The sequence below is a fragment of the Sceloporus occidentalis genome, unplaced genomic scaffold (genome assembly GCF_023333645.1).
Source record: "Sceloporus occidentalis isolate IW3139 unplaced genomic scaffold, rSceOcc1.0.p SCAF_21, whole genome shotgun sequence".
NCBI lineage: Eukaryota > Metazoa > Chordata > Lepidosauria > Squamata > Phrynosomatidae > Sceloporus > Sceloporus occidentalis.
In genome coordinates this window covers 2,389,737-2,415,086 of record NW_028317001.1, presented here as the reverse complement: position 1 = coordinate 2,415,086, position 25,350 = coordinate 2,389,737, and the positions used below count along the sequence as shown (strand labels likewise).

General features: G+C 48.5%; 1 protein-coding gene across 10 annotated transcripts in view; it reads left to right on the top strand.

The window, feature by feature from the left end:
- MYO18A (myosin XVIIIA) overlaps positions 1-25,350 on the top strand; it is a 101,648-nt gene that overhangs the window by 47,483 nt on the left and 28,815 nt on the right. For all 10 annotated transcript variants that reach the window (XM_089483961.1, XM_089483959.1, XM_089483958.1 and 7 more), the window contains 15 exons: positions 768-960; positions 2,294-2,380; positions 5,887-6,028; positions 6,468-6,627; positions 7,209-7,395; positions 8,706-8,946; positions 12,273-12,382; positions 13,097-13,162; positions 15,335-15,463; positions 16,934-17,077; positions 17,816-17,905; positions 18,548-18,667; positions 18,964-19,075; positions 19,448-19,575; positions 19,997-20,151. In XM_089483961.1, coding sequence (XP_089340087.1) covers positions 768-960; positions 2,294-2,380; positions 5,887-6,028; positions 6,468-6,627; positions 7,209-7,395; positions 8,706-8,946; positions 12,273-12,382; positions 13,097-13,162; positions 15,335-15,463; positions 16,934-17,077; positions 17,816-17,905; positions 18,548-18,667; positions 18,964-19,075; positions 19,448-19,575; positions 19,997-20,151 — 2,064 coding nt within the window. The remainder of the gene's footprint in view (positions 1-767; positions 961-2,293; positions 2,381-5,886; positions 6,029-6,467; positions 6,628-7,208; positions 7,396-8,705; positions 8,947-12,272; positions 12,383-13,096; positions 13,163-15,334; positions 15,464-16,933; positions 17,078-17,815; positions 17,906-18,547; positions 18,668-18,963; positions 19,076-19,447; positions 19,576-19,996; positions 20,152-25,350) is intronic.

Genomic DNA, 25,350 nt, shown 5'->3' with positions numbered 1-25,350 from the left:
ACTTCTCTTCCTCAGACATTGCTCTGGGCAGGAGGACTTCGCACTGCTTTGACCACCCAGACAGCATTAGACGGCCACAGATGCTGTGTGTGTGTGTGTGTGTGTGTGTGTGTGTGTTATTTCTCCTCTCCAATCTGAATATTGGCTTGCAGTTGCATTTACTAAGGCAAAGCCAGCTTTGTGACCATGAAAAAAGAACCTCTTGTTCCCTTTGTTTATTCACTCACAACAGGAATGGAGAAACCATGGCCCCTGAACCTCTAATGTTGTGGTCTCTGATGCCCCCAAATCCCCTTCATTTTCTTTGCATGTTTTTCTAGCTAATTTTCAAACACACACACACACACATTGCTCACACATCTGTTAGTTTACCTCCTTTCCAAGCATCCTTCTGCCCCATGGCTAGTGCCACTTTATCCAGTGCCCTTCCTTCAATAACATGCAATGAGCGGAATACAAAAGTCATTGGCTGCCCTTGGGAGAACAGTCAGGAAAGAGCCATTCTAGTCCCTCCAGGAAAGAAATCCCAGAACCTAGGGGCAGGCACTAAGGAGCCCCATGAAAATGCCAATTGAAATGCCCATGAAAGTGACAGGATTCCAAGAAGAGACTCCTGAGCCTCTCAGGGATAGGTTCCTATCCTTCATCCATATGAGCAGTCAACTGAGTGTGGGATGCAGATGAGACAGGGCCATCTCTTCCCAGTTGAAGGAGTCCCACTCTTGCTGCTGTTCTCCAGTCTTCCATCTTCCTCTCCTTCCTTACAGGGCTCTGAAATCCAGCCAGCGTTCCTTGTGCTCCATGATGATTGTAGACACCCCGGGCTTCCAGAACCCCGAGATGGCCGGCCAGAGCCGCGGGGCCACTTTCGAGGAACTGTGCCACAACTACGCTCAGGAGCGGCTGCAGACACTTTTCCATGAGCGCACCTTTGTGCAGGAACTGGAGCGATACAAAGAGGTATGGTCTGGGGGACATTGTGCCGCTGGTGGCAATCCACACCTCAATGCAACCTCAGTGCCTGAGCTGGTTCTCTGCTGCAGCGACACAGAAAAAGAGAGGGCCCAGGTAGTGCCTAGGGACCCCTTGTCTCTTCCTTGGCTAATCCGTTTTCTGCGCTGCCTTCTAATTGAAACCCCATAGAATACAGCTGATTGAAACCACAGGGGGAGAACCCCTCATTTTACATCCCTTTATTAACTCTAAATAGTTGTTTCTGATCTGCCTAGAAAGCAGGGGTTTTCATGGACAGGGTCGATTGTGGGGGTTTTCCATCCTCTTCCTTCTCTACCCTTAAAATTTGGGGTAGGTAATAGATCCAAAGAGACACTGCTTTTGAGTTTTGGACTAGGATTTGGGAGGAACCAGGTTTTAAATTCACAAACCTTGGGCTCAGCCTCAGAGGAAAGCACTGTCAAGCCTGCTATGGATAAATGTTTTGGGGAGACAACATGGTAGACTGGTTGCAATGGACCTCCTGGACACCAGGGTTCAAATATCTGCTCAGCCATGGAAACCCGCCAGGTGATCCTGAGCAAGTTACATTCTCTCAGCCTCAGAGGAGGGACATGGCAGCCCCCCTATGAACAAAGGGTTAGTTTGGAGAGAGAAGACTGAGCAGTGGCATGACAGCCATTTTTAAATACCTGAAGGGATATCATGTGGAAAAATGAGTTAGCTTGTTTCCAGCCGCTCCAGAGACTAGGAAACAAATCAGTGGGTTCAAATTATAAGGAAAGAGATTCGGCCTTTAGGTAGATGGTTAAAGGTGTTTGACAGTGGAATGGCCTTTTTCGGAGGTGGTAGGGTCTCCCTTCCTTGGAGGTCTTTAAACAGAGGTTGGGAGGTCATCTTTGGGGTGTGCTTTAATACTCTTCCATGGCAGGGGATTGGAGTAGATGATCTTTGCCATCACTTCCAATTCTGTGATTCAAAGGCACATATTCCCAAGGATGGTTCCCAGTTCCCCTGTGTGCCCCCAAAGCTGACTCTTCCCTCTCTCCTGAGCAGAAAGCTCCTTTCATCCAAGGATGGATGCAGTTTTGAAAACGTAATTCTATCCCCCTCCAGGTTATGCGGACAGTGCACAGGGTTATCCAGGGAAACCCCTGCTACCTGTGTGTCTCTGCCCTGTAGATGGTCTCTCAACTAATGCACTGACTAGAGTCTTTCTCTCCTCTCCCCCCTCCCCATATTATCTCTCTCTCCCTCTGTCTCTTTCTCTGGATGCCTTTAACTGTAATCTGTAGCCAAACGGGCCACTAATCACTCCTCCTCTGTCCGTCCTCTCTAGGAAAACATAGACCTTTCCTTAGATGCCTTAGAGCCCAGTACATCTGGTTCTGTAGCCACAGTAGATCAAGCGTCGCACCAGGCACTGGTAAGCTGCATGCAAGGGATGCTCAGGGTTTGGAGACGACAGTCCGCAGCATGCGTCAATTTCTTCGCGCTCCATCCCATCTTGCCCTTTCTCCTCTCCTTTGCATCTGCTGCTGCCATGCTTGCTCCACAGCTGCTTAGCTGTGGGGTGTGTTTTTCGGGTTAACCTCTGGTGGGATGGGCATAAATGTGGGACCATTGGTAGAAAGACTGTGTGTGTATGAGAGAGAGAGAGAAGAAAAGAAAAGAAAATAGGATAACAGAAAGGCGCAAGAAGACTGGTCCAAGACATTTTGGTGCCCGACGTGCAGAACAAAATGACACCTCTTTGCCATTCCATGTGCACCTGGACTGGCATCTCTGAATCTTCCTTCTTCCACATGTGAGGGCAGCAGGATAATTTAAGTGCATCTCCCTCCAACACATTGCTGCCACCTGGGACAGCTGCCTTCTTTGGCAGCTTGGTGTTGTTGTATTGATTTATAGCATGGCTTTCCTCCACTCTGGGACTCAAAGTGACTTATAAATGTTCAAACAGATCCACCTTTAAAATTCATATCATGCAAAAATTAAGAATATGTGCTTGGTAAAGCAGAAGGTGGTAGGAGGAGAAGGAAGGCACAGTACAGATGGGTTGATTCCATCATGGCTGCCCTGGATTTGCAAGATCTGAGCAGGGGCTCTTGGAGAGCTCTCATTCTCAGGGTCACCATAAGTCAAAGGTGACTTGACAACACATAACAACAACAACAATAGAAGGAAGGAAGCCATGTCAGAGGAGCAGGTAAGTGATTGTCAGCACAGCTGTGTGCTTTGCTTCCTTGAGCCATCCAACTTGGGTTCCCCACCATCACTCCTCTTCCTTTAAAAAAAAATTCTTCCTGCCATTAGATGCTCTGGAACAATTTTGGGGTGCTGATGCTATTCCCACACTGTCACTCTATAAGTAGTACAATTTCTCTCCTCTCACATCTCTCTTTTGGTCTGGAAGATCATTCATTCATTCTTCCCACTCCCCTGGCCCTCTCCTCTTAGGAAGCAAAATCTAAAAAGCTGATAATGGGTTATAAAATGCTAATATGTCCTAATGCACATGCATCTTCCAAGTGTGTTTGTCTAGCACTCAGATAGTGGGAAGAGCCTGCGGTGTGGCTGGATCTATTTCTCTCTCACACAGATCCAAGCACATGCACAAAGGACTCCTCCAGACACATGCAAAGTATCCCGATTTCAGTGAGTCTAGGTCTGGGGTGGGCAGAAGGCAGCCCTCCACTGTTGTTTTTCTGGCCCTTGGCCCCTCCAGACACCCCCCCCCCCCCCATGGACCTTCTTGTATTCCCCCAAAGCATGAATTGACTCATGTGGAAGTCTCCATGTGCAAGAAGGTGCCTTTGTAATAGCTCTATAGTCTCCTTGCATGATTTAACGGGGGGGGGGGGGAGGGAATGCACTGTTTTCCAAATACATTCTTATCCATATTTGAAGAAAAAGCAGGATATAAATAAGTAACAATAGCAATACAAAATCAATACATTAATATCCATTATTGGGGGAAAGGCAGGATGTAAATGAATAATAATAATAGGTATGATGATAATAGTGATGTCAATTATCAGAGGAGAAAGGCAGGATATAAATGAATGCAGTCAGCCCTCGATATCAACTGATGTTTTATCCATGGATTCATCCATCCGTAGCTTGAAAATATCATACATTCCAATAAGCAAACATTAGTTTTGCCATTTTTTTGTAAGGGAAACCATTTTATTCTGCCATTGTCTATAATAGGACTTGAGCATTGACGCTTTTTGGTATCTGCTGGGGATCCTGGAATCAAACCCCAGTGGATACCAAGAGCTCACTGTAATAACAACAACAACAACAACAACTTATTATCCATTATAAAGGAAGTACATTATTAAGATCAATGATAACAAGGATATCTATTTCCACTCTGAAAATGCCCATTGAGTCTTGCCTTCTTCAACCTGCCACCCTTCAGGGGTGTTGAACTACTGGAAGCTTTTTTATTTTCTCTTTTGGGGGTCTTTTTTGGCACTCTGAACCCACTTCGCAGAAAGGAGCTTTGCCAAGTGGAGTCGGCTTTGGTGCGGTGGGCAAAGAGGGGGGTCCTGGGCAGCTGCCACCGCCACCATGCCATGCGACTGTCACCTTCGCAGCCCATAATTTTCCTTTTCCATTAGAGTTCAGACCCATAAAGAAGCAGGGAGGCGGTGAGGCTTGAAGGGCCTGGCTGCCGCTTGTCATTCTAATGGTGGGGGCCCTGTTAGCACAGCGCAGATCCAGCGGTGATGAATTCCGACAGGCGAGCATCTCTGTCCCTTCTGCCCTCTCCATTGATTCCTTGCCAAGGCAGGAGCTTTTCCCCCGCATGGATCGGGAAGCGGAAGGAGCAGCTTGCTCTCTCCACCGCCACCACCCCATACTGTGTCCCTTTGTTGGTCTCCAGAAAATGTCTGTTAAGCCCCTTCCTCAGTTTTCTTTCTCCATCCTGAGCCCTTTGTTGTTTTAACTACCATCAGGTTGATGTGGGCTTATGGTGACCCCATGCATGAAAGGCCTCCACAAGTCCTCTCACCCACTGGTCTTGCAAACTCAGGATAGCCATTGTGGCTTCCTTGGTTGAATCCATCCTCTGACTCAAAGTAAGGCTTTCTCCGTTGGAAGCAATTCTGTTTTCACTGACTAGCAGCCGCTCTCCAGGTCTCAGGTGCACATGTCTTCCTCATCGCTTGAGAGGAGACAACAGGGATTGAACCTGGAGCCAGAACGCATGCCACCCCTTTGACGGGACCAGGAGAATAGGGAACTGGAATTAAGTCTTTAGCATCTCTTGGGACTGGAATAAAGAAGGAGCAAAGCTTGGAGTCTCATCTTGGAGGACAGTCCAGTGACTTTTGTGCAGATGGGAAGCCTGAGGCCCGTCCTTTCCCACCAGCCCCAGCATCAGCAAAGACAACTGAGCCATGTGTATCTCTCCATATACGCGTGTGTCTCTGTGTGTGTGTTCACACAGCGCATCTGCTCCTCCGATTGCTCCCTGCTGAGTTTGTGGGGAGTAATTTCTGCTGCTTAAGCCTCCAGATTGAATTTCTACCGAGTAAACGTCTCGCGCTGGAACATTTTACTAGACAATGTGTGTTTCTCCTGTCTCTGGTATTAAGTATTGATTCTTCTCGGGCGAAAGGATCGTTTCTGAGCCGAGCAAGACCGCCTCTCGCTGTTGCTTTGCTTCGAGGGCTGGGCTTTTCCCTGGGCTGGCTTGTGGCATGTGGGGAGCTGCATGGAGGGAGGAGGAGATGTGGTGGGCGGGAGACCCCAGCAGTGCATACCTCCAACCCATGGCATCATTTCCCCTCTCAAGCATGGCGCTTGCTCTAACCTTGTCCTCCCCATTCTCCTAGCCACAGACACCCAGGGGTCCCAGTTTCTCAGCAGAATGAGAGCCTCCACTAACCCTCTTACTACCGGATGCCCTCCCTGTAGGTCCGCTCTCTGGCCCGGACTGATGAGGCCCGTGGCTTGCTGTGGCTTCTGGAGGAGGAATCCCTTCAGCCCGGCGGCAACGAAGACACACTGCTGGACCGGCTGTTCACCTACTATGGCCCACAGGATGGAGACAAAAAAGGTAAAGGAATGCCCTTCAGTTTTAGCCTCAGAAGGATCCTGAGTTCATTTTAAGCCAGCCTTCGCAGTGGCTGTTTTTCAATACCCTGAAAGTTCCAGAGCCCATTAGATCTAGGAAGCTAAGCAATGCCAGGCCCAGTGAGGTCTTGGATCAGGGACTGCCAGTGAATCCCAGGTGCTATGGGCCTTTTTGTCATCTTTTCCTGTGATTATTCTTGCATTAATTTAGTGTTTTTAGTGGGCAAAACTGCCTCAGAGGATTCCTTCCCAGGAAAACCCTGTGAGATTCCTGGGGTCGCCATAAGTTGACAGCCAACTTGAAGACACTTGAGAGCCTGAGTACCATTAAAGCACCAGATCCATCTTGGTTAGACCAAGAAAAGCCTGACAGAGAAGGGAGGGAGGTGCAGTCTGCTCTATGAGTTCTCCATCTTCTGCAGGCCACGATCCGCTGCTCCGGAGCAACAAGCCCCGCCATTTCTTCCTCGGCCACAGCTATGGCACCAACTGGGTAGAGTATGACACCACCGGATGGCTGAGCTCCGTCAGACAGAACCCGGCCTCCCAGAACGCCTTGCCCCTCTTGCAGGAGTCTCAGAAGTAAGTTGTGGGCATCTGTACCTCCAAGACTCAGAAATAACAGTTGTCTCTCTTCATTGCTGTCACGCTTTCATAGTCCAGCTGAGGTCTTCCAAACACATCAAACCATGGATTTCTTGATGGAGTCCATCCATCTCTAATGGGCTCTTCTTCCTTCCGCAGTACCTTCCTCTTTCACCAGAATTGTCACCTTTTCCAATGATTATTCTTGCATGCATTGAGTCTTTGTAATGGGCATTGTTTTTATATGCTCTTTTAACTAGTATTCTGTATCTGATCCATGCTGTTGCCCGCCGATATAAAGAGGTGGGTAAGAAGTCATAACCGTAGGTTAAGGTCCTACATCACAGATATAAATTATGAATATGTAACTATGTATTATCTCCTAGCTTGACCCCTCTAACCTATTGTAAAAGCCGGCTGCGGCTATTACTGTTTGGGGATTCCAACGTCCATAATCCCCCAGCCAGCAGGACATACCCCAGATGGGAGAACATGGTCTTTCCAAGTTCTGAGGGAGAGGATGTTTCCAAGGGAGGTGTTGATTCTTTCCGTATCTCTTTTCTTTCTGCCCGCTTCAGGAAAATGATCAGCAGCCTCTTTGCAGGCCGAGCTGGGACCACCATGGTCTTGTCTGGGTCCATTGCCGGCTTAGAGGGGGGCTCCCAGCTGGCACTGCGCCGGGCCACCAGCATGCGGAAGACCTTCACGACAGGAGTGGCGGCCGTGAAGAAGAAGTCGCTGTGCATCCAGATCAAGCTGCAAGTGGTGAGTCTCTGAACAGCCCTGGGGCCAGTCCTGTGAGTTGAGAGAAAACCCCTCTGTGCATGTGCAGAGGCGCTGCTGTTGCTGCTGGTGTCTTAGTACTGCTTGGCTTCAAAAACTCACTTTTGGACTCAGCCTTACTTATTTTTGGTGTAATTAAAAGATATAGGCATGTTAGTCTGTATAATCAGTATGTAGAGAGATCTTGTAGCCCCTTTGAGACTCACCGAAAGAAAGAAGTTGGCAGCATGAGCTTTCCTAGACTTAAGCATTTGAGGAAATAGACTTAAGTCTATGAAAGTTCGTGCTGCCAACTTCTTTCAGTTAGTCTCAAAGGAGCGACAAAATTTCTCTACATCTTTTTTTAGGGTGTGTGTATAGAAACAGAAGGAAAGAGTGGTGAGCCTTGAAAGTGAGCAGGACAAAGCCAGAATTCCTAGTGTTGTTTCTGACTCCTTGCTCTTTCAAGGCTGCCTATGGAACTGTAGATAGGCACCCTGGCAAGGAGGTTCTCCATCTCCAAGCATCTGAAGAAAGGGCCATTTCCCTCTCCTTTCCCTCTTTTTCCAGTGTCAGTCCCTTCCTGATGTTCAGGAATTCAAACAGGTGTCTCCTTGATCCACCAAGGCCAAGGGGAAACCTTGCAGAAACACCCAGGAGGACTCAGGCTATGGTTGTATTTGGCAGCCTTTGGTCCCTCAGTGCTTACAAAGCTCTTTTGGGGGATGAGGGTCTTCTGCTATGAGGATGGTGCCCTTCTGAATGCCCGTCTTGAATCCTATGCTTGGGGGAAAGGCAGTGTATAGACTAAATAAATACTCACAGATAGCTTCCCCCTCGAGGGTTGGACCAAGCTTGTTGGAAATAAAAAAGTTTCTTGCCATTAATTCCTTTTCTTGGCTATAAACGAAGTCACATTGCAGCTGTCCTGTATCAAGGGATGGCATGTGTCCTTTGGCAGGGTAAATGTAATACTTCTAAGTTGCTTTTGTAATTACAAGGGGCTTATAGCTTCAGAACTTGGGTAGGTCTGGTTCCACAAGTCAGTAGCTTGTAGCCATTCTATTGGTTTTGCCATAACTAACTAAAAAGCAACTGGTTTTATCAGTTGTGAATAATGAGAAAGTCGAGTATTGCTTTTGAAATTGTAACTGTAAGGTTAAAATAAGTAAATCTTTGAGAACAATAAGTGTACTGAATTTCTTAAGAAGAAACAGCATTTCCAAACTCCTGGCTCATGGGGCATGTAAGCTCTGAGAGCCCACCCTCTTGCCCACCTTCCCTTGACTAAAGGCTCTTTCTGTGCCACTCAGGATGCCCTCATCGACACCCTGAAGAAGTCCAAGCTCCATTTTGTCCACTGCTTCCTGCCCAAGGCAGATGGCTGGAGCGGGGGCGACTCCCGGGGGCCTTATGCCCGGCGGGTGAGCACTAGCGAGCTGGACTTGCATGGCGAACACTGTGAGGCTGGCCTCATGCAACTGGACGTCCCGCTCTTGAGGGCACAGATCCGGGGCTCCCGCCTTCTTGACGCCCTTCGGATGTACCGCCAAGGTGGGTGCTGACCCTTGCAATGTGGGGGGTTGCCGTTGCCTCTGATGAAGATCTGCTGCTGAATTACCTGGTTCTTTAGAGACACTGTTTCTTCTTTATAACATATGGGGTCAGTTCAGCAATGGTAGGGAAGTATTGGTGTGTGAGGGAGGCAAAGAGGATTTGGTGGCTGTGTCAGATACTCTTCACTTCTCAATTTTGGTGGAGTAAAAAGTTCTCCCACTTAGGAATACAGTGGGACCTCATCATCTGTGGATTTCAGTATCTGTAAATGGCAAGCCCCGTTGTCCCAAGTGGCATGTGCATGTGGCCACACCGCCATTAGGTAAAACAGGATTTGAGGTCCTACATATTTTTGTGTCTGTGGGAGGGAGGAGACTGGAAAGGATACGAAGGTCCAACTTGAATGGGATCAGAAGACACCTTTTTTGTTCTGTAGCACAATTTTCCTGTCTGTGCCTAATACTTTAGTATCTTCTCCGTCTCTCTTCTTGCCTTCCTCTCCCATGTGTTAGTCATGGAGTGATTCCAACCAATGTTGGAGGTTGCAAGGTAGTTTTGGATATGTGCTGGCATTACTGAGGGCAAGCATGGCAGGGGGTTGGACTGGATGGCCCTAGTGGTCTCTTCCAAGTCTACGATTCTATGATTCTATGAAGCGAAGGCAATGGAAGCCAGTAAGTGTATTTTGCCAGGAGAGCTGATAAGGAGGTTTGTGCAAATGGTTGTGAAAACTTGTGAATGGTTTGCTTTGGCCTTAACCCCAATGGATCGTCCCTTGCCTCTGAACAACCTGGCCTTGGTTTTCTGTGGTCTTTCTCTTTTCCTCCCAAACAGTGATGGCAGTGTGAGCTGCCCTCCCCAGTGCCTCCAACTGAGAACACTTCTGCATTCATCCTTCCAAAAGATGCACAGTGGAATTGGTGTTTATTATTTCAAAACCAGGTTGTTAGTGCTCTGAAACCCGATCAATGCCGTGCGCAGAACCCAGGATCAATGGCCCATTGGTCGATGGCGCTGATGATTAATTAAGACCTGAAGAATCAACACTGCTTTCTCTGCCCATAAATTTAATTGCCGTTTGTACACAGTCGATAGTGGGAGCGCTTCGGCTTCCTTCGGCCTGCAAGGGGCAAGAACGCAGACCGTCTGCATGCCCCTTCCAAAGCTGAACCCTGCATATGGGGGAATACTTGGGATCCTCTGGCCTGCCTCCTTCATTCCTCGGCAGGCTGTTCCGGAGAGCCTTCTACAAACAAAGAAAGATATCATCATAGGCCTCTTGAGACTGTGTCTCTCTCCCACAAGGACAAATGGAGTTGTCTCCTTTTTTCCAGACAGTTGAATCCCCCTTGGCTATGCCTCTGGCCATTATGATGGTGAGGATTTTGGAAGCTGTAGCCCAGAAAAGGAACATTTCCAAGCTCTGTTCATCCCATTCTGCTTCTAGCAGGCTGTTTGAAACAAGAACAAAATAGCACTGTGCATGGTTACTCTTAATGTGCCCCAGAAAGCTGAACCCTGTCTGGCAGGATCCAGATTTTTAAAATGTGGAGTATCTTTTTAGATTTCATGTAAGTATCCGAATGGACGCCATGTAGAAGATGGAGCAAGCTTGTTTTTTGCTCCTCCAGAATCGACTTACAAGTAAAAAGATTTTACCTAAACATTAGAAAGGACTTCTGGACTGTGAGAGCATTTCTAGAGAGCAAGAGAGAGTGGTAGACAGAGGTGGATGGACATCTTTCAGGAGTGTTTCAGTTGTGTTTTCCTGCCTGGCAAGGAGTTGGACTATATGGCCCTTGGGATTCCTTCCAACTCTGAGAATGTATGGTTCTGTGTCACCCACAACATCTTCCCCTTCTTGGCAAGCTATGCCTCCATGAATGTTTGCCTCTTCTTTCTCTTGTCTTACGTATGGTTTGCTTCTTCCATCCTTGAGCTTGGCATTATTAAACATCTCTTTGCTTCTCGGGTGAAGGCTTCTTCCCGAGGTGAGATGGCACTCCATCTGAGATTGCTGCACGACCAAAGATGGCATTGATGTGCTAAACACTTGTCTTGTCTTGAGGCCCCGGGAAGTGTGTTCTTTGTGGTCATGGAGGACTCCCCCCTCTGCCTGCGTCGCACCAGCCAAGTTGTTCCACCGCGTGCCAGGAAAAAGTCTGGTCTCTTCTCCGTACTTGCTGGCCATATTTGGAGTTTCAGCGTTCGCCAGGGAGGGGAGAAGCCGAGGGCCCCCCTCTGAGACCAGGCTGCCTGAGATCGCCAGCCAATTAGGACCAGGCTCTGGTTTTCCAAAAGCAATGCCTCCCTGTTTCAGGGCTTGAAAAGGAATTAATTGCCAGGACTCACTGCAGCAAGGTTGTTGTTACTTGCCTGCAGGCCAACTTCAACTTACAGCCACCTTATCACAGGGCTTTCTTGGCAAGGCAGAGTTGGAGGAGCTTGGCCAAGGGCTGCCTCTGAGGGGGAGGCTGACTTGTCAAAGGTCACCAAAGGAGCTTCCCTAGATGAATGGGGGCTTAACTCCAGTCTCCCAGACTCCTAGGCTGCATCTACAGTGTCGAAATCATGCAGTTTGACACCACTTTAACTGCCATGCCCCCATCCTGCAGCATCCCGAGATCTGTAGCTTGGTGAAGCACCACCAGCCCTCTTTGACCAAGAAGGTTAAAGACCTTGTAAAACTACAGGTTGCATGATTCCATAAAATGGAGCCATAGCACACAAGTGGTGTCAGACTGCACTATTTCTGCAGTGTAGATGCACTCTTAGTCTAACACTCAATCCACAAGATTGTGTGGGCTCTCAAGATATACTCAGAGGAGCCTTGCCATTGCCTTCCTCTTAAGAGAGTGGGGCTTGCCAAAGGTCCCTGGGAGGTTTTTCCAGAGCTGGATGGAAATTTGAACTCTCATCTCCTGATCCAATATGCAAACCACTATACTATGCTGGCTCTTGTTATCAGGATTTTTTTCAGAGGAGGTTTGGCATTGCCTTCTTATGAGGTTAAAAGAGTGATTTAACCCAGGTCACCCAGCAGATTTCCATGCCCCAGCAGGAATTTGAACCTAGTCCTCCCCAGGTCTTAGTCCAGCACTTCCAAAGCCCTGTTGGTCGGAGCATCCTGAGAGTCATAGTCTAAAATAACTTTTTCCTGCTCCCTGGCCTTTTGGATGGCATGGCTGTGGGCAGTATCTTCTCAGCCAGACTTTGTCTTGGGGTGTATAGAGGCCTTCCCTCAGTCTCCCTCTGTTTTGGCTTTTCCTCCTCCTGCATCATGACTGCTCTTTTCATGCCCCTTCCTTTGTGCACCTTCACAGGTTATCCAGACCACATGGTGTTTGCGGAGTTTCGGAGGCGCTTTGACGTCCTGGCCCCTCACCTCACCAAGAAGCATGGCCGCAACTACATCGTCACAGACGAGAAGCGGGTACAGAGGAGGCTGAATGTCCACTTTTGGAGGGGGGACAGAGAGGGGAAGCCCTTAACATGTGAGGTGGTCAGAATGGTGGGAGATTCAGATGTAGGTGCCAGGATTTCCCCACACAGCCAGCATTCTGCAGCAGTTGATTCCAGTGTGTTTGGGAACTGGAGGGTGGCCTTTTTCATAACATCACAACCTTAGCTTACCCCTGTGTGGCTGGAGTGTGTAAGATTCTGCAAGGGGAGGATTGCCCACCATTGACCCCACCTCTAATATAGACCATAAGTGGGAACCCTCTTGCAATCCTGAGAGCCAAATTCAATTTGTAGGGAGATGGGAGCAGAGCCAAAAGCATAATGAGAGGCACCAAAATGTACACATGTTTATTATTTCCATTCTAAAGCTGTTCCTACCAGGAGAGGAGCCTTAGCCAAGGGATTCCAACCTTTTAAAATGTCTCTCTCTGTGTGTATGGTGGGACAGGTGTGAAAGCTGGGATGGCAGCAATGGAAAGGAAGGCGCTTAGGCATCCGGGGAACCTGAGGAGGGCCGGATTGAGCCCCAGGGCCTGAGATTGCCCACCCCTGCTGTAGTCCTTGTGCTTGAATAAGCAGAGGAAGGAGGGCAGCTCTTCAGCTCCTCTCTTCCACTTCCTTGCCTGCTTTCTACTGATGTGACGGTGAGCGATTAATGCAAGGCTCTCTCTTCCTCTCCTTCCAGGCTGTGGAAGAGCTCCTGGACTCCCTGGAACTGGAGAAGAGCAGCTTCCACATGGGCCTGAGCCGGGTAATATATTTATATATTTGTTTGAGATGCTCCGTGCGATGGCTGCCCCTTGGCTTCCTTGGGTCCACCGACCATCAGCCAGTTTTAGTAGGCTTGTACCACTTCCTAGTTGATCTTTGCAGCCCTAAACTTTGAAATGTTCAACCTGAAGCGGTTTCTGCACTGCAGCTCCTGTCATCCTTCCCCACTGGCTATGCTGAATAGGATGTGCAGTCCAACATTGGCAGCAGGGGTACAAGTTCCCCAGCTCTAACATATTTTAAAATACAATAAGAAAGTAGAGATATCCTTGGGACTAGAGCTTGTGGAAAAGAGGGTTTGGGAACTTTGTTGGTGGTGTTATGTGTCTTTATGTTATAACAGATCTGTCATGGCATTTATTCTAAGGAAGTTTCCTTCCTCCAACGCAGAGAGGGTGTGATTTGCCCATGGTCAACAATGGGTTTCTGTGAATGAGTAGAGATTTGCACCCTAGTCGCCTGGATTCCTTGTCCAACAACTACACCATGCTGGATCCAATATAGTGACCCTGTCATAGGGTTTTCTTGGCCAGATTTCTTCAGAGGAGGTTTCCCATTGCCGTCCTTTGAGGCTGAGAGAGTGGGACTTGCCCAGGGGCACCCAGTGGGTTTCCATAACTGAGCAGGGATTTGGACCTTAGTCTCCAGTGTCATAGTCCAATACTCAAACCACACTGGCCTTTTAAAAAATACTATACTTATAGAAAAACCCAAATTTGGACTATCTGGGATTTTGAATGTAAATAGTCTAAGCTGTGAGCTGGATCCTCCAGCCAGCCATACGTTCTGCAACCGCCACTATCTGGACACTCTTCCAGGGCCAGGAACCTGGCTTTAAGTACAATTTGGGTCTGTCCAAACATGTGTGTAGGTTAGACTCGGTCACCTCTGGTGCAGGAACCACACACAGCGCACACCGGAGGCCAAACATTCAATGGCGGCTGCTCAGCTGCTCTGGGGGAGCCGAGAGGGCCTCGCTTTCACCCCTCCTCAGCCAGAGATGTGTCGCACTGCTGGCTAATGCGTAGGGACAGCCGGGAGTGGAAGCTTTGTCACAACAATTGGGCACACTCCGGGAGCCCGTAGTTTCCGAGTGGACAGAGGATGGGCTCCGCTGGGCTTCTGTGTGCACCCTTCTTGCCACGCCAGGTAAATTAGGCTGGCAACGCAAAAGGCTCCCTCCCACCGCACCAACCAAGGAAGGGAGTTGGTGGTGGGATTTCACTTGCATTCGTTGTGAATGACCATTCACTTTCCATCCTGGAAGCTTCTCACAGATCTCCTTCAACAGCAGGCATTGCAATCTGCTCTCCCAAATTATAGCGTTTTTGAGGAGGGGCACACTGCCCAAGATTTGCAGACTCCTGAATTCTTGATTTATCTTCCTATCCCCCAAAGTTAGCCGTGGGGCTCTTTCACGCTACTAACCTCATGGTGTTGGCCATTTAGGTAGAGAGGTTCTGTTTTCTTGAATCCCAAGACAGGGGGATGTTGTTTGGATGCAGAAGTTTCTCTCATTTCTATCAACCTCATCCTCTCCTCCTGCCCTTATTGTTGTTTTTGTGTGCCTTCAAGTCCTTTCCAACTTATGGCAATCCTAAGGCGGACCTATCATGGGGTTTTCTTGACAAAGATCTTCAGAAGAGATTTGCCATTGCCTTCCCCCTGAGGCTGAGAAAGTGTGACTTGCCCAGGGTCACCCCAGCCTAGCCAGGGTTTGAATCCTTGTTTCCAGAGTCCTAGTTCTATGCTGAAACCACTACACCATGCTGGCTCCTGCCCTTCTTGCCCCTAAATGCCCAGACCTTTGACTCCAGTGGCGACCTCAGCAACCCCTGCATCCTTTGTCTACCCATCTTCTTTTCTGTGGAGTGAAGCCACTGCCAATAGTTTTGGGGCATCTCTCCCATGCCAAGATGGCAGCACTTTTGCGAGGGCACAAGCAAGATGGCGTCAGAAAAGACAGGGCAGGGCAGGAGACAATGTGGGTGCAGCTTGCCCACTGAGATGCTTGTGGAGATCTCTGTATCCTCCTTGGCAACCCTTGTTAATCCCTACTTGCTTTTCATTGTGTAACCAGTTGAAGATGGAACTGACTCTGGCCTTTTCTGCCCTCCATCCCTTATCGTTCACTTCACCCACCCAAAAAAAGGTATTCTTCCGGGCAGGAACATTGGCAAAGCTGGAGGAGCAGCGGGACAAACAGATGAGCAGGAACATCACTCTTTTCCAAGCCGCCTGCCGAGGCTTTCTGGCCCGCCAGCAGTTCAAGAAGAGAAAGGTATGCCAGGGTGGGACTGTGGGTCCGAAGGGTGTCCTTAAAAGTTGGGAGAGGGAGGGAGAAGTGTGAGTCACCCCCCTTCTCTCCCCTCCAATGGCCCCTTCCCAGTCTGGGCCGACTGCCCGCCTGACACTTAGCCTAAAATGGGCAGCACTGCCTCCCACAAACACTGGGCAGAGGCCCAGAATCGCAGGCTCAGCCAGGAGTACATCTGGGACTTCCCAGCCCCAGGGAGATGGCTCTTTAATCTTCCAACAGGTATGGAGAGTCTCTCTCTGTGTGTGTATGTGTGTGTGTGTGTATATATATATGTGTGTGTGTGTGTGTGTTTGTGTGTTTCTTTCATTAGTAGGCAAGGTGAGTGGACAGGAGAGAAGGGTATCCCTTTTGCTTCTGCAAAAGATGGTCCATTTAGACACGTTGGAGCATCCGGGGAGGCATGGGGAGGCCTTATGGGCTTTGAGAGGAAGCCATTAGGGTTCTGATGGGTTTTGGTCATTTCTGGGAGCGCTTTGTGAGGCTTGGGCCCATGGCTTTTGTAGGATCTCCTCTGTGAAGGAGGAGGATGCAAGTAACGATGCTGTGGCACATGAAACGCCGCTTCCTCCGTTCTTACACTGAAACAAGAAGCAGTCTTGGCTTTTAAAAGTAAACCCACTTGAAGGAGTTTCCAAGTGGACAGTCTCTGCACAACTGTGCGGAGAAATCGCCGCTCATTAGACCTTATTAAGACCTCAGATCATTACAGTAGCACCGTTCACACAGCATGCATTTAATTCCTGCTCAGTGCCGCTTAGTTTATACACAGCTCTCTTGCAGGTGAGAAATACCGCATTTTTAAATTGCTATGCATCTTTTGGGAAGCTGCCCAATATACTTTCCCAATTAAAAGGGACCAATTGGAGGTTGTTTTTATCACGACCTGTGAAAACATTTCCCTACATAAATCTCTTTTATAGCGACTGAGCCCAAACCCACTCCCTCCCCATTTTTGCCTTTGCCTTCCCAGTCCACCCGCTTATTACAGGCTACCTTCCTTCCCAGTTCTGTGTGTGTGTGTGTTTGTGTGTCTGCACTTGGGCGGAGGAGCCATTCCGCAGCAAGGCGGGCAGAGGCTGTTATGTTAAGATTAAAGAGCTGTGTCAGCTACTCCGTTTATTACCCAACGCATAAACCAGAGACCCAGCCAAGGGGCTGCTCCCCTCCCGCCCTGCGCCCGTGTTTTCGGCAAGATTAAGCTTTACGGCTGGGTTTGGGAGAAGGTACTTCATGAGCGGCAAATGATAAAAAAAGAAAAGGACAAAATGACAACTAATTTAAGGGGTGTAGGTTGCTCCCTCCTCACATGCAGATTTTCTTCCCTCCATCCCTGAGCCTCTTCTTATTGTGGAAGAAGCCACTGGGTGTGTTTTCTCCATTGGGCTATGGGCTTTTTGACTCCTTGGTTCTCTTTCCCCAACAATCGTACAGATCCAAGACCTGGCGATCCGCTGCGTGCAGAAGAATATCAAGAAGAACAAAGGGGTGAAGGACTGGCCTTGGTGGAAGCTCTTCACCACCGTCCGGCCCCTCATCGAAATTCAGCTCACCGAGGACCAGATCCGGGGCAAGGATGTGCGTATGATCCCTGGGCTGGAGGGGGAAACGCAGGGAATAGTACCTCAAGGCATGTCTTTTAAAGGACTCCAAGGGATGCTGCCTTGGTCTGTGTGTTTATTTAATTTATAACCCACCTTGCTCTTGGCATAAGACTCAAGGTAACTTGTTGTCATCATTGTTGTGACATGCCTTCAAGTCAAGTTCAGGTTAAATTTTGTTAGCTGCCTTCAGTCCCTATGCCGGGAGAATGGAGGGGTATAAATAAATAAAATAGCAATAACAGCAACAACACAACATCAACAGCACAGAACCTATGGCAACACTGTCCTAGGATTTTCATGTCTAAATTTATTATTCAGAGGTGATTTGGCTTTGTCTTCCTCCTGAGGTTGCATCTGCACTGCAGAATTAATGCAGCTTGGTGCTGCTTGAACTGCCATGGCTTCATGTTGTGGACTCCTGGAATTTGAAGTTCGTTGTGGCATCAGAGCTCTCTGACAGAGAAGGTGAAATGTCTTACAAAACTACAACTCCCAGGGGTCCAGCACACTGAGCTAACACACACCAGTGCAATTTCTTCCTTAGGGTTCCTTCTTATGCCAATGTATTTTCTGACTGTAAACATCCCTTTTAAAGAGAGAAAGAAAACCCTCTCCCCATCTCCCTCTCCCTTGACTTAAGCTCCATTTATGCTTCCTCTTGTGAGGAGATGCTTGCTCCATGGTCCTTACTTGGCATTGCTCTTCTCAATAGGAGGAAATCCAGCAGCTGAAGAGCCGCCTGGAGAAGGTTGAAAAGGAGAGGAACGAACTGCGGCTGAACAGCGACCGCTTGGAGAGCAAGGTGCATACCTAGGAGTTTGATGGCGGTGGTGGTTTTATTTGCCATCAGTTTGATGGCATACGGCAACCCTATGAATGAGACCCCTCCAAGAGTCTCTCTGGGTCATCCTTTACTCTGCTCAGGTCTTGCAAAGTCAATGTAATAGTTGCAGCTTCCTTGGTCAAATCCATCCATCTGTAGTATGGTCTCCCTCTTTTCCTCCTGCCTTCCACTTTTCCTAGTATTATCATATTTTCTAGTGAGTCACATCATCTCACGATATGTCCAAAGTATGAGAGCCTCAGTTTGCTCATTCTACAAAAAATTCAGGGCTAAACTACTCTCAGGCCCATTTATTGGTCTTTTGGGCCATCCATGATATCCAAAGAGCTCTCCTCCAGCACCACATTTACAAAGAGTGAGTTCTTTTCCTGACAACTTTCTTTACTATCCAGCTTTCTCAACCATACACAGAAATCAGAAATAGGATGGCGTGGTTGATTCTGACTTTGAGATTTAACGATATATCTTTGCATTTGAGGTTTTGCAGAGAGTTGGGGGGCAATCCATGAGCCGCTTAGAAAGATCAGTAGTTGGGTAGGTCCCACTTACACAGCTTTTTTTGCCTCCCTTTTACATCTCTTCTGCTTGTTGCCTCCTCAGATTACTGAGCTGACCTCAGAGTTGACCGACGAGAGGAATACGGGCGACTCGGCTTCCCAGCTCCTGGACGCTGAAACTGCAGAACGGCTGCGAGCTGAGAAGGAGATGAAGGACCTCCAGGTCAGTCCAGAGGCTCAGGAGTAGGGAGGCTTTGGGGCTACCTGGAGGCTTTGAGTTGGCAACCCTCAGTCCCACCTCTTTGTGCTCCATGCAAGACCCACTGTGTCCTGCAGCTGAGCCACCATCTTTCAGGTTTACTAGTGGGCTGAGAAGGCTGAGCTGGTCTCTGATGTACCCCACAGGCGTTAATTTTTAATCAGCAAAATGTGGAAAGGGGCTTGGAAAATGGAGAAGGGACTGGGTTTGGGGGCAGTGGTTTTGTCTTGCGCGCTGAACTGACCCACTGTTTCCGCCAGGCCAAATATGATGCCCTCAAGAAGCAGATGGACTCCATGGAGATGGAGGTGATGGAGGCCCGGCTCATCCGGGCTGCTGAGCTCAATGGCGAGATGGACGACGACGACTCAGGTGGATTCTTTGGCCCTTCATTCTTGCCTTACCTCACTCTCTGTCTCTCCCTGGCCACAGCTCTAGCTCTTCCTAAGAGATTGCTCCACACATTGTTGTGTTTTGGAAGAAGAATGAATTTTGCAAATTTGATTCAGGCCCTCATAATTGCAACTCTGGTTTCTTTATACAAGAACTTTTGGCATCTTTTTCTATATGAAAGGAAAGCTTTCCAACCCTCAGAGGAGGGACATCCTTTAAAATATGGGATGCCTGCCAGCCCTAGAAATGACAAGCCCAAATGTCCTGGCCTCCAAACAGAGGACATCCCTTATAATATTGGGCACGGGTCAACCCTAGCCCACACCTTCTGACTCCCCCTGTGGCCTACAGGTGGCGAATGGCGGCTCAAGTACGAGCGTGCCATCCGCGAGATTGACTTCACCAAGAAGCGCTTGCAGCAGGACTTTGAGGACAAGCTGGAGGTGGAGCAGCAGGGCAAGCGGCAACTGGAGAGACGGGTGAGATGCCTTTCCTGGGTCTTCTTTCTCATTGCTGCTCTCTCTTTGTAAATGGCTTCTGCATTCCTTGCTTTGCTTTTTCTTAGCAATACAGTCATAGAATCATAGAATCATAGAGTTGGAAGAGACTGCAAGGGCCATGCAGTCCAACTCCCTGCCATGCAGGAAATTGCATATAGGGCATTTGGCTAAAGGGCCTTTGGGGGGGAAAGTTTAATTTTTAGTGTGTGTAAAAGGTACAGCAAAAGGTACAGCAAGGCATATGTATGTCTCTCGGGGACCTAATGCAGCCCCTTACCTTCCAGTAGTTGCCCATCCCTGCTATAAAGGGCTTTTGTTTTCCTTTTTGGAGGTCTGTGGAGTGGACTCATCTGCTGTCCGACCTCAGACCACCTTCGTGACGGCTTGCTTTACTTTTCAGCTGACCGACTTGCAGGCGGATGGCGAGGAGAGCCAGCGTGCCCTCCAGACCCTGAAGAAGAAGTGCCAACGCCTGACGGCTGAGCTTCAGGACACCAAACTGCACCTGGAGGGTCAGCAAGGCCGGAACCATGAGCTGGAGAAGAAGCAGCGCAGGTGAGGAAAGTGGAGGAGGAAGGCCTTTTTTAAGGGAGGGCAAGAGTTGAACAAGCTTGGCTTTGCGGACTCATTGCGTCTCACTGAAAAGATTTTCAGGCTGCTCAATCCCTCTTGGAGGTGGCTTCCAAGATTAAAGATAGTGCATCAAGAAACACCAGAATTAATAAAATCCAGAGCCAGTGATAACAAGATAAGGCACACATCCCCCAAAACGGCAGCCAAAGTCATAATCACAAACACAACACAGAACTGTGAAATGGACATTTTGAAGGCTGCCTTTCTGCGGCCACAGCTCCTGTAAGGGCCAAACAGCATTGCTAGTGGTTGGGAAAAGCGTGAGCTGTAGTCCAAAACATCTGGAAGGTACCAGGTTTCCCTCACCTGTTGTAAGGTGTGTGTATAGATGGAGAGAAGGTCATGTTTAAAGTAGCTCTTCCACTATTTCAGTTCAGGATGGTTTGAACTGTATCCAGCAATCGTTGGAGGTTTCTGTGCTGTCCTTCATTTGAAAATGCCTGGGGGGGCGTAATACAGCTTCTGGAGCTCTAAGGCACAGCCCTCATCCCTTTCCGAAAGTGGGAAGGTTTATGCCACTAATCCAGTTGTCATCCCTCTGTCTCATCCTGCCATTCTGCATCTCCTTTTGCTGCCCTTCATTTTTTTTGGGGGGGGGGCATTGGCACTGAACGCTGCTTCTCTGCCACCGTTGCTGCCTGGCATCCCAGTCGTTTTGTCTTAACGACAAGCTATTAAGGCCTGGAGAAGTTTTCCGGAGAGCTGTTAGCGTAAAAGCTGGCCCCGGGCTGTGCCCTCCTCTCCTCCGCCTTCTGCTCACCTCGCCGTCTCCTCTTCCATTACGAGACTCTCCTCGCCTTTTAAAAAACGTTATTAAGCAGTGGAGACGCTTTCATCTCATTATGGTAATGATCATACGGCCAAAAGGAGGGGAAGGAGGGAAAAGGAGGGGAGGGAAAAGAGACCCGGCAAGTGAGAGAATCAACCTAATTAATTTCAATTTCCGAAAAGCAGAGCCTGTGTTAATGCTGCTATTTATTACCCACTGGAAAGAAGAATGGGGATTAGCTGACGTTTAACATGGGTCACTAAATAAACGGGCCAACGACACCCACTGCTTGCTTTTGAAATGGTCCAGAAACTGGAAAGGGCATGGCGGACTTGATCTGGGCTTACTCCGTGCGCACTTTGCCCGTTCTCATGGAAGTGCTTGAGGCGTCCGGTGAAGGGATAAAAACCATAGGCTCTCATTATGGGATTTCCAGGCACAGTTTTAAGCTCATCGGTCCCCAGACACCCTATGTTTTGAGCTTGGCTCATTTCACTCCAGAGAGCCAGCGTTTGAGCTTTGGACTAGGACTCTGGGAGACCAGGATCCGAGTCCCCGCTCAGCCATGGCAACCCTTGGGCAAGTCGGACTATCTCAGAAGATTTCAGAAGAAATCTGGGCATGAAAACTCTATGGCAGTGTCCCCATAAGTCAGAGTTGACTTGAAGACATGTAACCATGTCACAATTTCAGAGAGAATGGCGATGGCAAACCCCCTCTGAAGAAACTTGCCAAGAAAACCCCACAATGGGTTCACCTTAGAGTTGCCATAAGGTGGGAACAACTTGAAGGTACACAACAACAACAGCAAGAACAAAAACAACAATTTCACACCGCTCTGGTACATCAAAGTCTTGCCCATGTAGTCCACTAGTCTGCCTTCTATCCTTGGCGAATTTCCTCTGAACAGTGAATCTTACAAAGAAAATCCCATGATAGGGTTGCCTTAGAGTTACCATAAGTTGGAAATGACTCAAAGGCACACAACAACAACAACAGGTTGGTTCCAATCCAACAATAATTTTTTATCATCACTATTAGTTTCACAGTCTCCCAGGTGTCACCGACTCAAGTTTTGGACTATCAAGTTTAGATTCTGTCCAAGAATCTAGGAATCGGTGATGTCTTGTCAGATAATGTGGATAACTGTGCTGTCGTGATCCTATCCAGGGCAATTTCATTCGGGTATTTTCTCAGTCCATTCGGCATGGCTCTACTGGAACCACAGCTAGTTTCTCTTCCCAGAGGCACTGAAGCATCATCATCATCATCACAAGTACTATATATGTGCAACTGGAACTTCTAATTGGGGCATTCGGGGAGCTGCAGCCTCTCGAAACCCATGGCTCCCATGCGCTGTGCCTGCTGCCCATCTCTGCCTCTCAGGCTTCCCTCTTCATAGACTGTCTGTATCCGATCTCCCTCCAGCTCCTGCCCAGCATCTCCCAGCGATGAGGGGTCCTCCCCTTCTCAACCCGCCCCCCGTGTTGTCCTTCATGCCTCCCTTCACTCTGCTCACTTTCCCTCCCCGCGACAATGGGATTTCTCGATTAGCAATCCCCGCAAACAGGCGCCGGGGAAGATGCTCTGCAATTTGCTCCCTGCTTGGGCTCTTCTGGTGGAAATTAAAGGCTTGTAAACAGCGGAGTTAAGAGAGGCCCCCAGCTGAGATGAGATTTAAGACAAAAGGGAGGGAGAAGGAAGGAAGAAGGAAAGAAGGAAGGGGGGTCTTGGCAGGGGACCAAGCTGGCGGGTGGCCGCCGAAATTTCAAGAGGCAAACTAAGCAGAAAGGAGCTCTTTATGCTTCGGTCGGGGTTGCATTGACAAGGCTCCTGCGTGGGTCCCTTCCCTTGCCAAATGCTGCTGGGTGGAAAACGGAGCGCTGAGCAGCCGTCAACCCTTCGGGGCCATGCATTCCCCATGCTGACTTTTGGGTTGCGTCGTGCCATTTGATAGCAGGCGCAGAATGCGCCGTGAATTTGCAGTCATGGAATTTGAAGTGATGGGATTTGGCGTTGCAGAATTCGGTGCTGTTTGATTCCAGTCAATCCGTTTTATCTGTTCTCTTCCCTTTCTTTTCTTCTAGTGAAGCTGCTCAGGGAGGTGTTTTCTCCTCCTCCTTCCCACTTGATCCCTCCCAACAACAGCCCTGTGAGGCAGGCTAGAGGAGAACGAGTGAGAGAAAGAAAGTTTGAGAGATTGGGCCAAAGTCACCTACCGAGTTTCATGGCTCAGTGAGGCTGTAGAAGTTTAATAGCAGGAAAGTAAATTAAAATCACAGGAGAACATAGGTAGGTTTCAAAATGCGCCACGATAAACATGACATAAAGGGAGGCACGAAGGGCTCTGAAAAAGCCTAACAAAGCCCCCAGAAAGAAGTTCAAGGTTTGACTCGGTCTGTGCTTCAGGGACGACATTTTAACTCCCTTTGTAGAAGCTGGGTTTATGTTGGTAGGAAATTATCCTTAATAAACGACAACATCGGTTGTTTGTATGCTGTTGAGAACCTCCTTCCTTTATGTCATCTAACTGATGCCCACGGTTGAGCCTATCTCTGTTCTCACTAGATTTAATTTCCCCCCTTTCTATTTGATTAACATTTTCTTGCAAATCAGTTGCAATGTCCTTATTGTTGGAGAGCATTATAGATAAGCGAGGGTTTCGTCCCCTTTAGGTGTAGACACAGTGAAGACTTTGAATCATAGAATCATAGAGTTGGAAGAGACCGCAAGGGCCCTGATCTAGTCCAACCCTATTCTCCTGCCATGCAGGAACTCTCCATCAAAGCATCCCCATTGATAGATGGCCATCCAGCCTCTGTTAAAGGACCTCCAAGGAAGGAGACTCCACCACAATCTCCAAGCAAGGAGTGTGTTCCACTGTCAAACAGCCCTTACTCTCAGGAGGTTCCTCCTAATGTTGAGCTGGAATCTCTTTTCCTGGAGCTTCCATCCATTGCTCCATTGGGTCCTGTTCTCTGGAGCATAGAAAGCAAGCTTCCTCCCTCCTCAATATGGCATCCCTTCAAGTATTTAAACAGGGCTATCCTATCACCTCTTATTCTTCTCTTCTCCAGGCTAAACATCCCCAGCTCCTTGAGTCTTTCCTCATAGGGCCTTAAGGTTTCCAGACCCTTCACCATTTTAGTCACCCTCCTTTGGGCACATGGCTCCGGTTTCTCAATGTCCTTTTTAAACTGTTTTGCCCAGAACTAGACACAATATTCCAGGTGGGACCTGACCAGAGCATAATAGAGTGGCACTATTACTTCCCTTGGTCTGGACACTATATTTTTATTGATGCAGCCTAAAATCGCATTGGCCTTTTTAGCTGCCACATCGCACTGTTGACTCATGTTCAATTTGTCGTCTACTTGGACTCCCAGATCCCTTTCACATCTGGTTCTCTCAGGTCCAAGAAAACCACTTTAACTACCACACAGTACTGCTTCCCTGTATTAATCTTGGCTGTTGTTGTTGTTGTTGTGGGGCTTCAAGTCATTTCCGACTTATGGCAACCTTAAGGCAAACCTGTCCAGTGGTTTGCTTGACAAGATTTGCTCAGAGGAGGTTTGCCATTGCTTTCACCTGAGGCTGAGATAATATGACTTGCCCAACGTCACCCAGTGGGTTTCGTGGCCAAGCAGGGGTTCGAATCCTGGTCTCCGGAGTCCTCCTCCGTAGCTCAAACACCACTACGCCACGCCGGTGGTGTTTAAAAACATTTATTAATATCTTAATGCTTTGGTTATCCCAGATGGGGTCAAACGCGGGTAAGGAACACATGGATGAAATTACAAGAGCCCAAGGTGTAATTGAGGCTGCAGCCAAGCAGAATTTCTTGATTCCTTTTAAAGAGGTTAGACTGGTCTCTGTAATTATCTTCTATTGACAAAGGCCAGTGTTGAGCTGAAGGCCGAATCGTGCTCCCAGCTGGTGATGCTCTGAACCTGATCACTTTCCCTTCATTTGGCAATCTCAGCTCCCATTGGGATCTTTGGTAGAGTTAAGAAAAGCTACTTCTGGGAGGACTAAAACTCCAGTGTCTATTCTGGATGAGATGTATGTTTTTCCTTCCTCGGAGGCAGTAGAATACTAAACCTCAAAAACAACCTCCAGGAGGAAACTGCAGTGTCCTGAGTTTCCAGTCTCCTCAATTCAAGTTAAGCCTTCCTGATGACTATCTTGCCACCATTTATTTAAGGACATTATTTCAAGCCCCCTGCTGCCATGCATGCTTCCAATTCCCTTTGAAAGCCATCCCAAGTTGGAAGCCACTGCGAAATCTTGGGGAAAGCACTTTTAATTATACTCTGTTTGAGGAACGGATCCAGTCGTTTCTTCCCCACTAC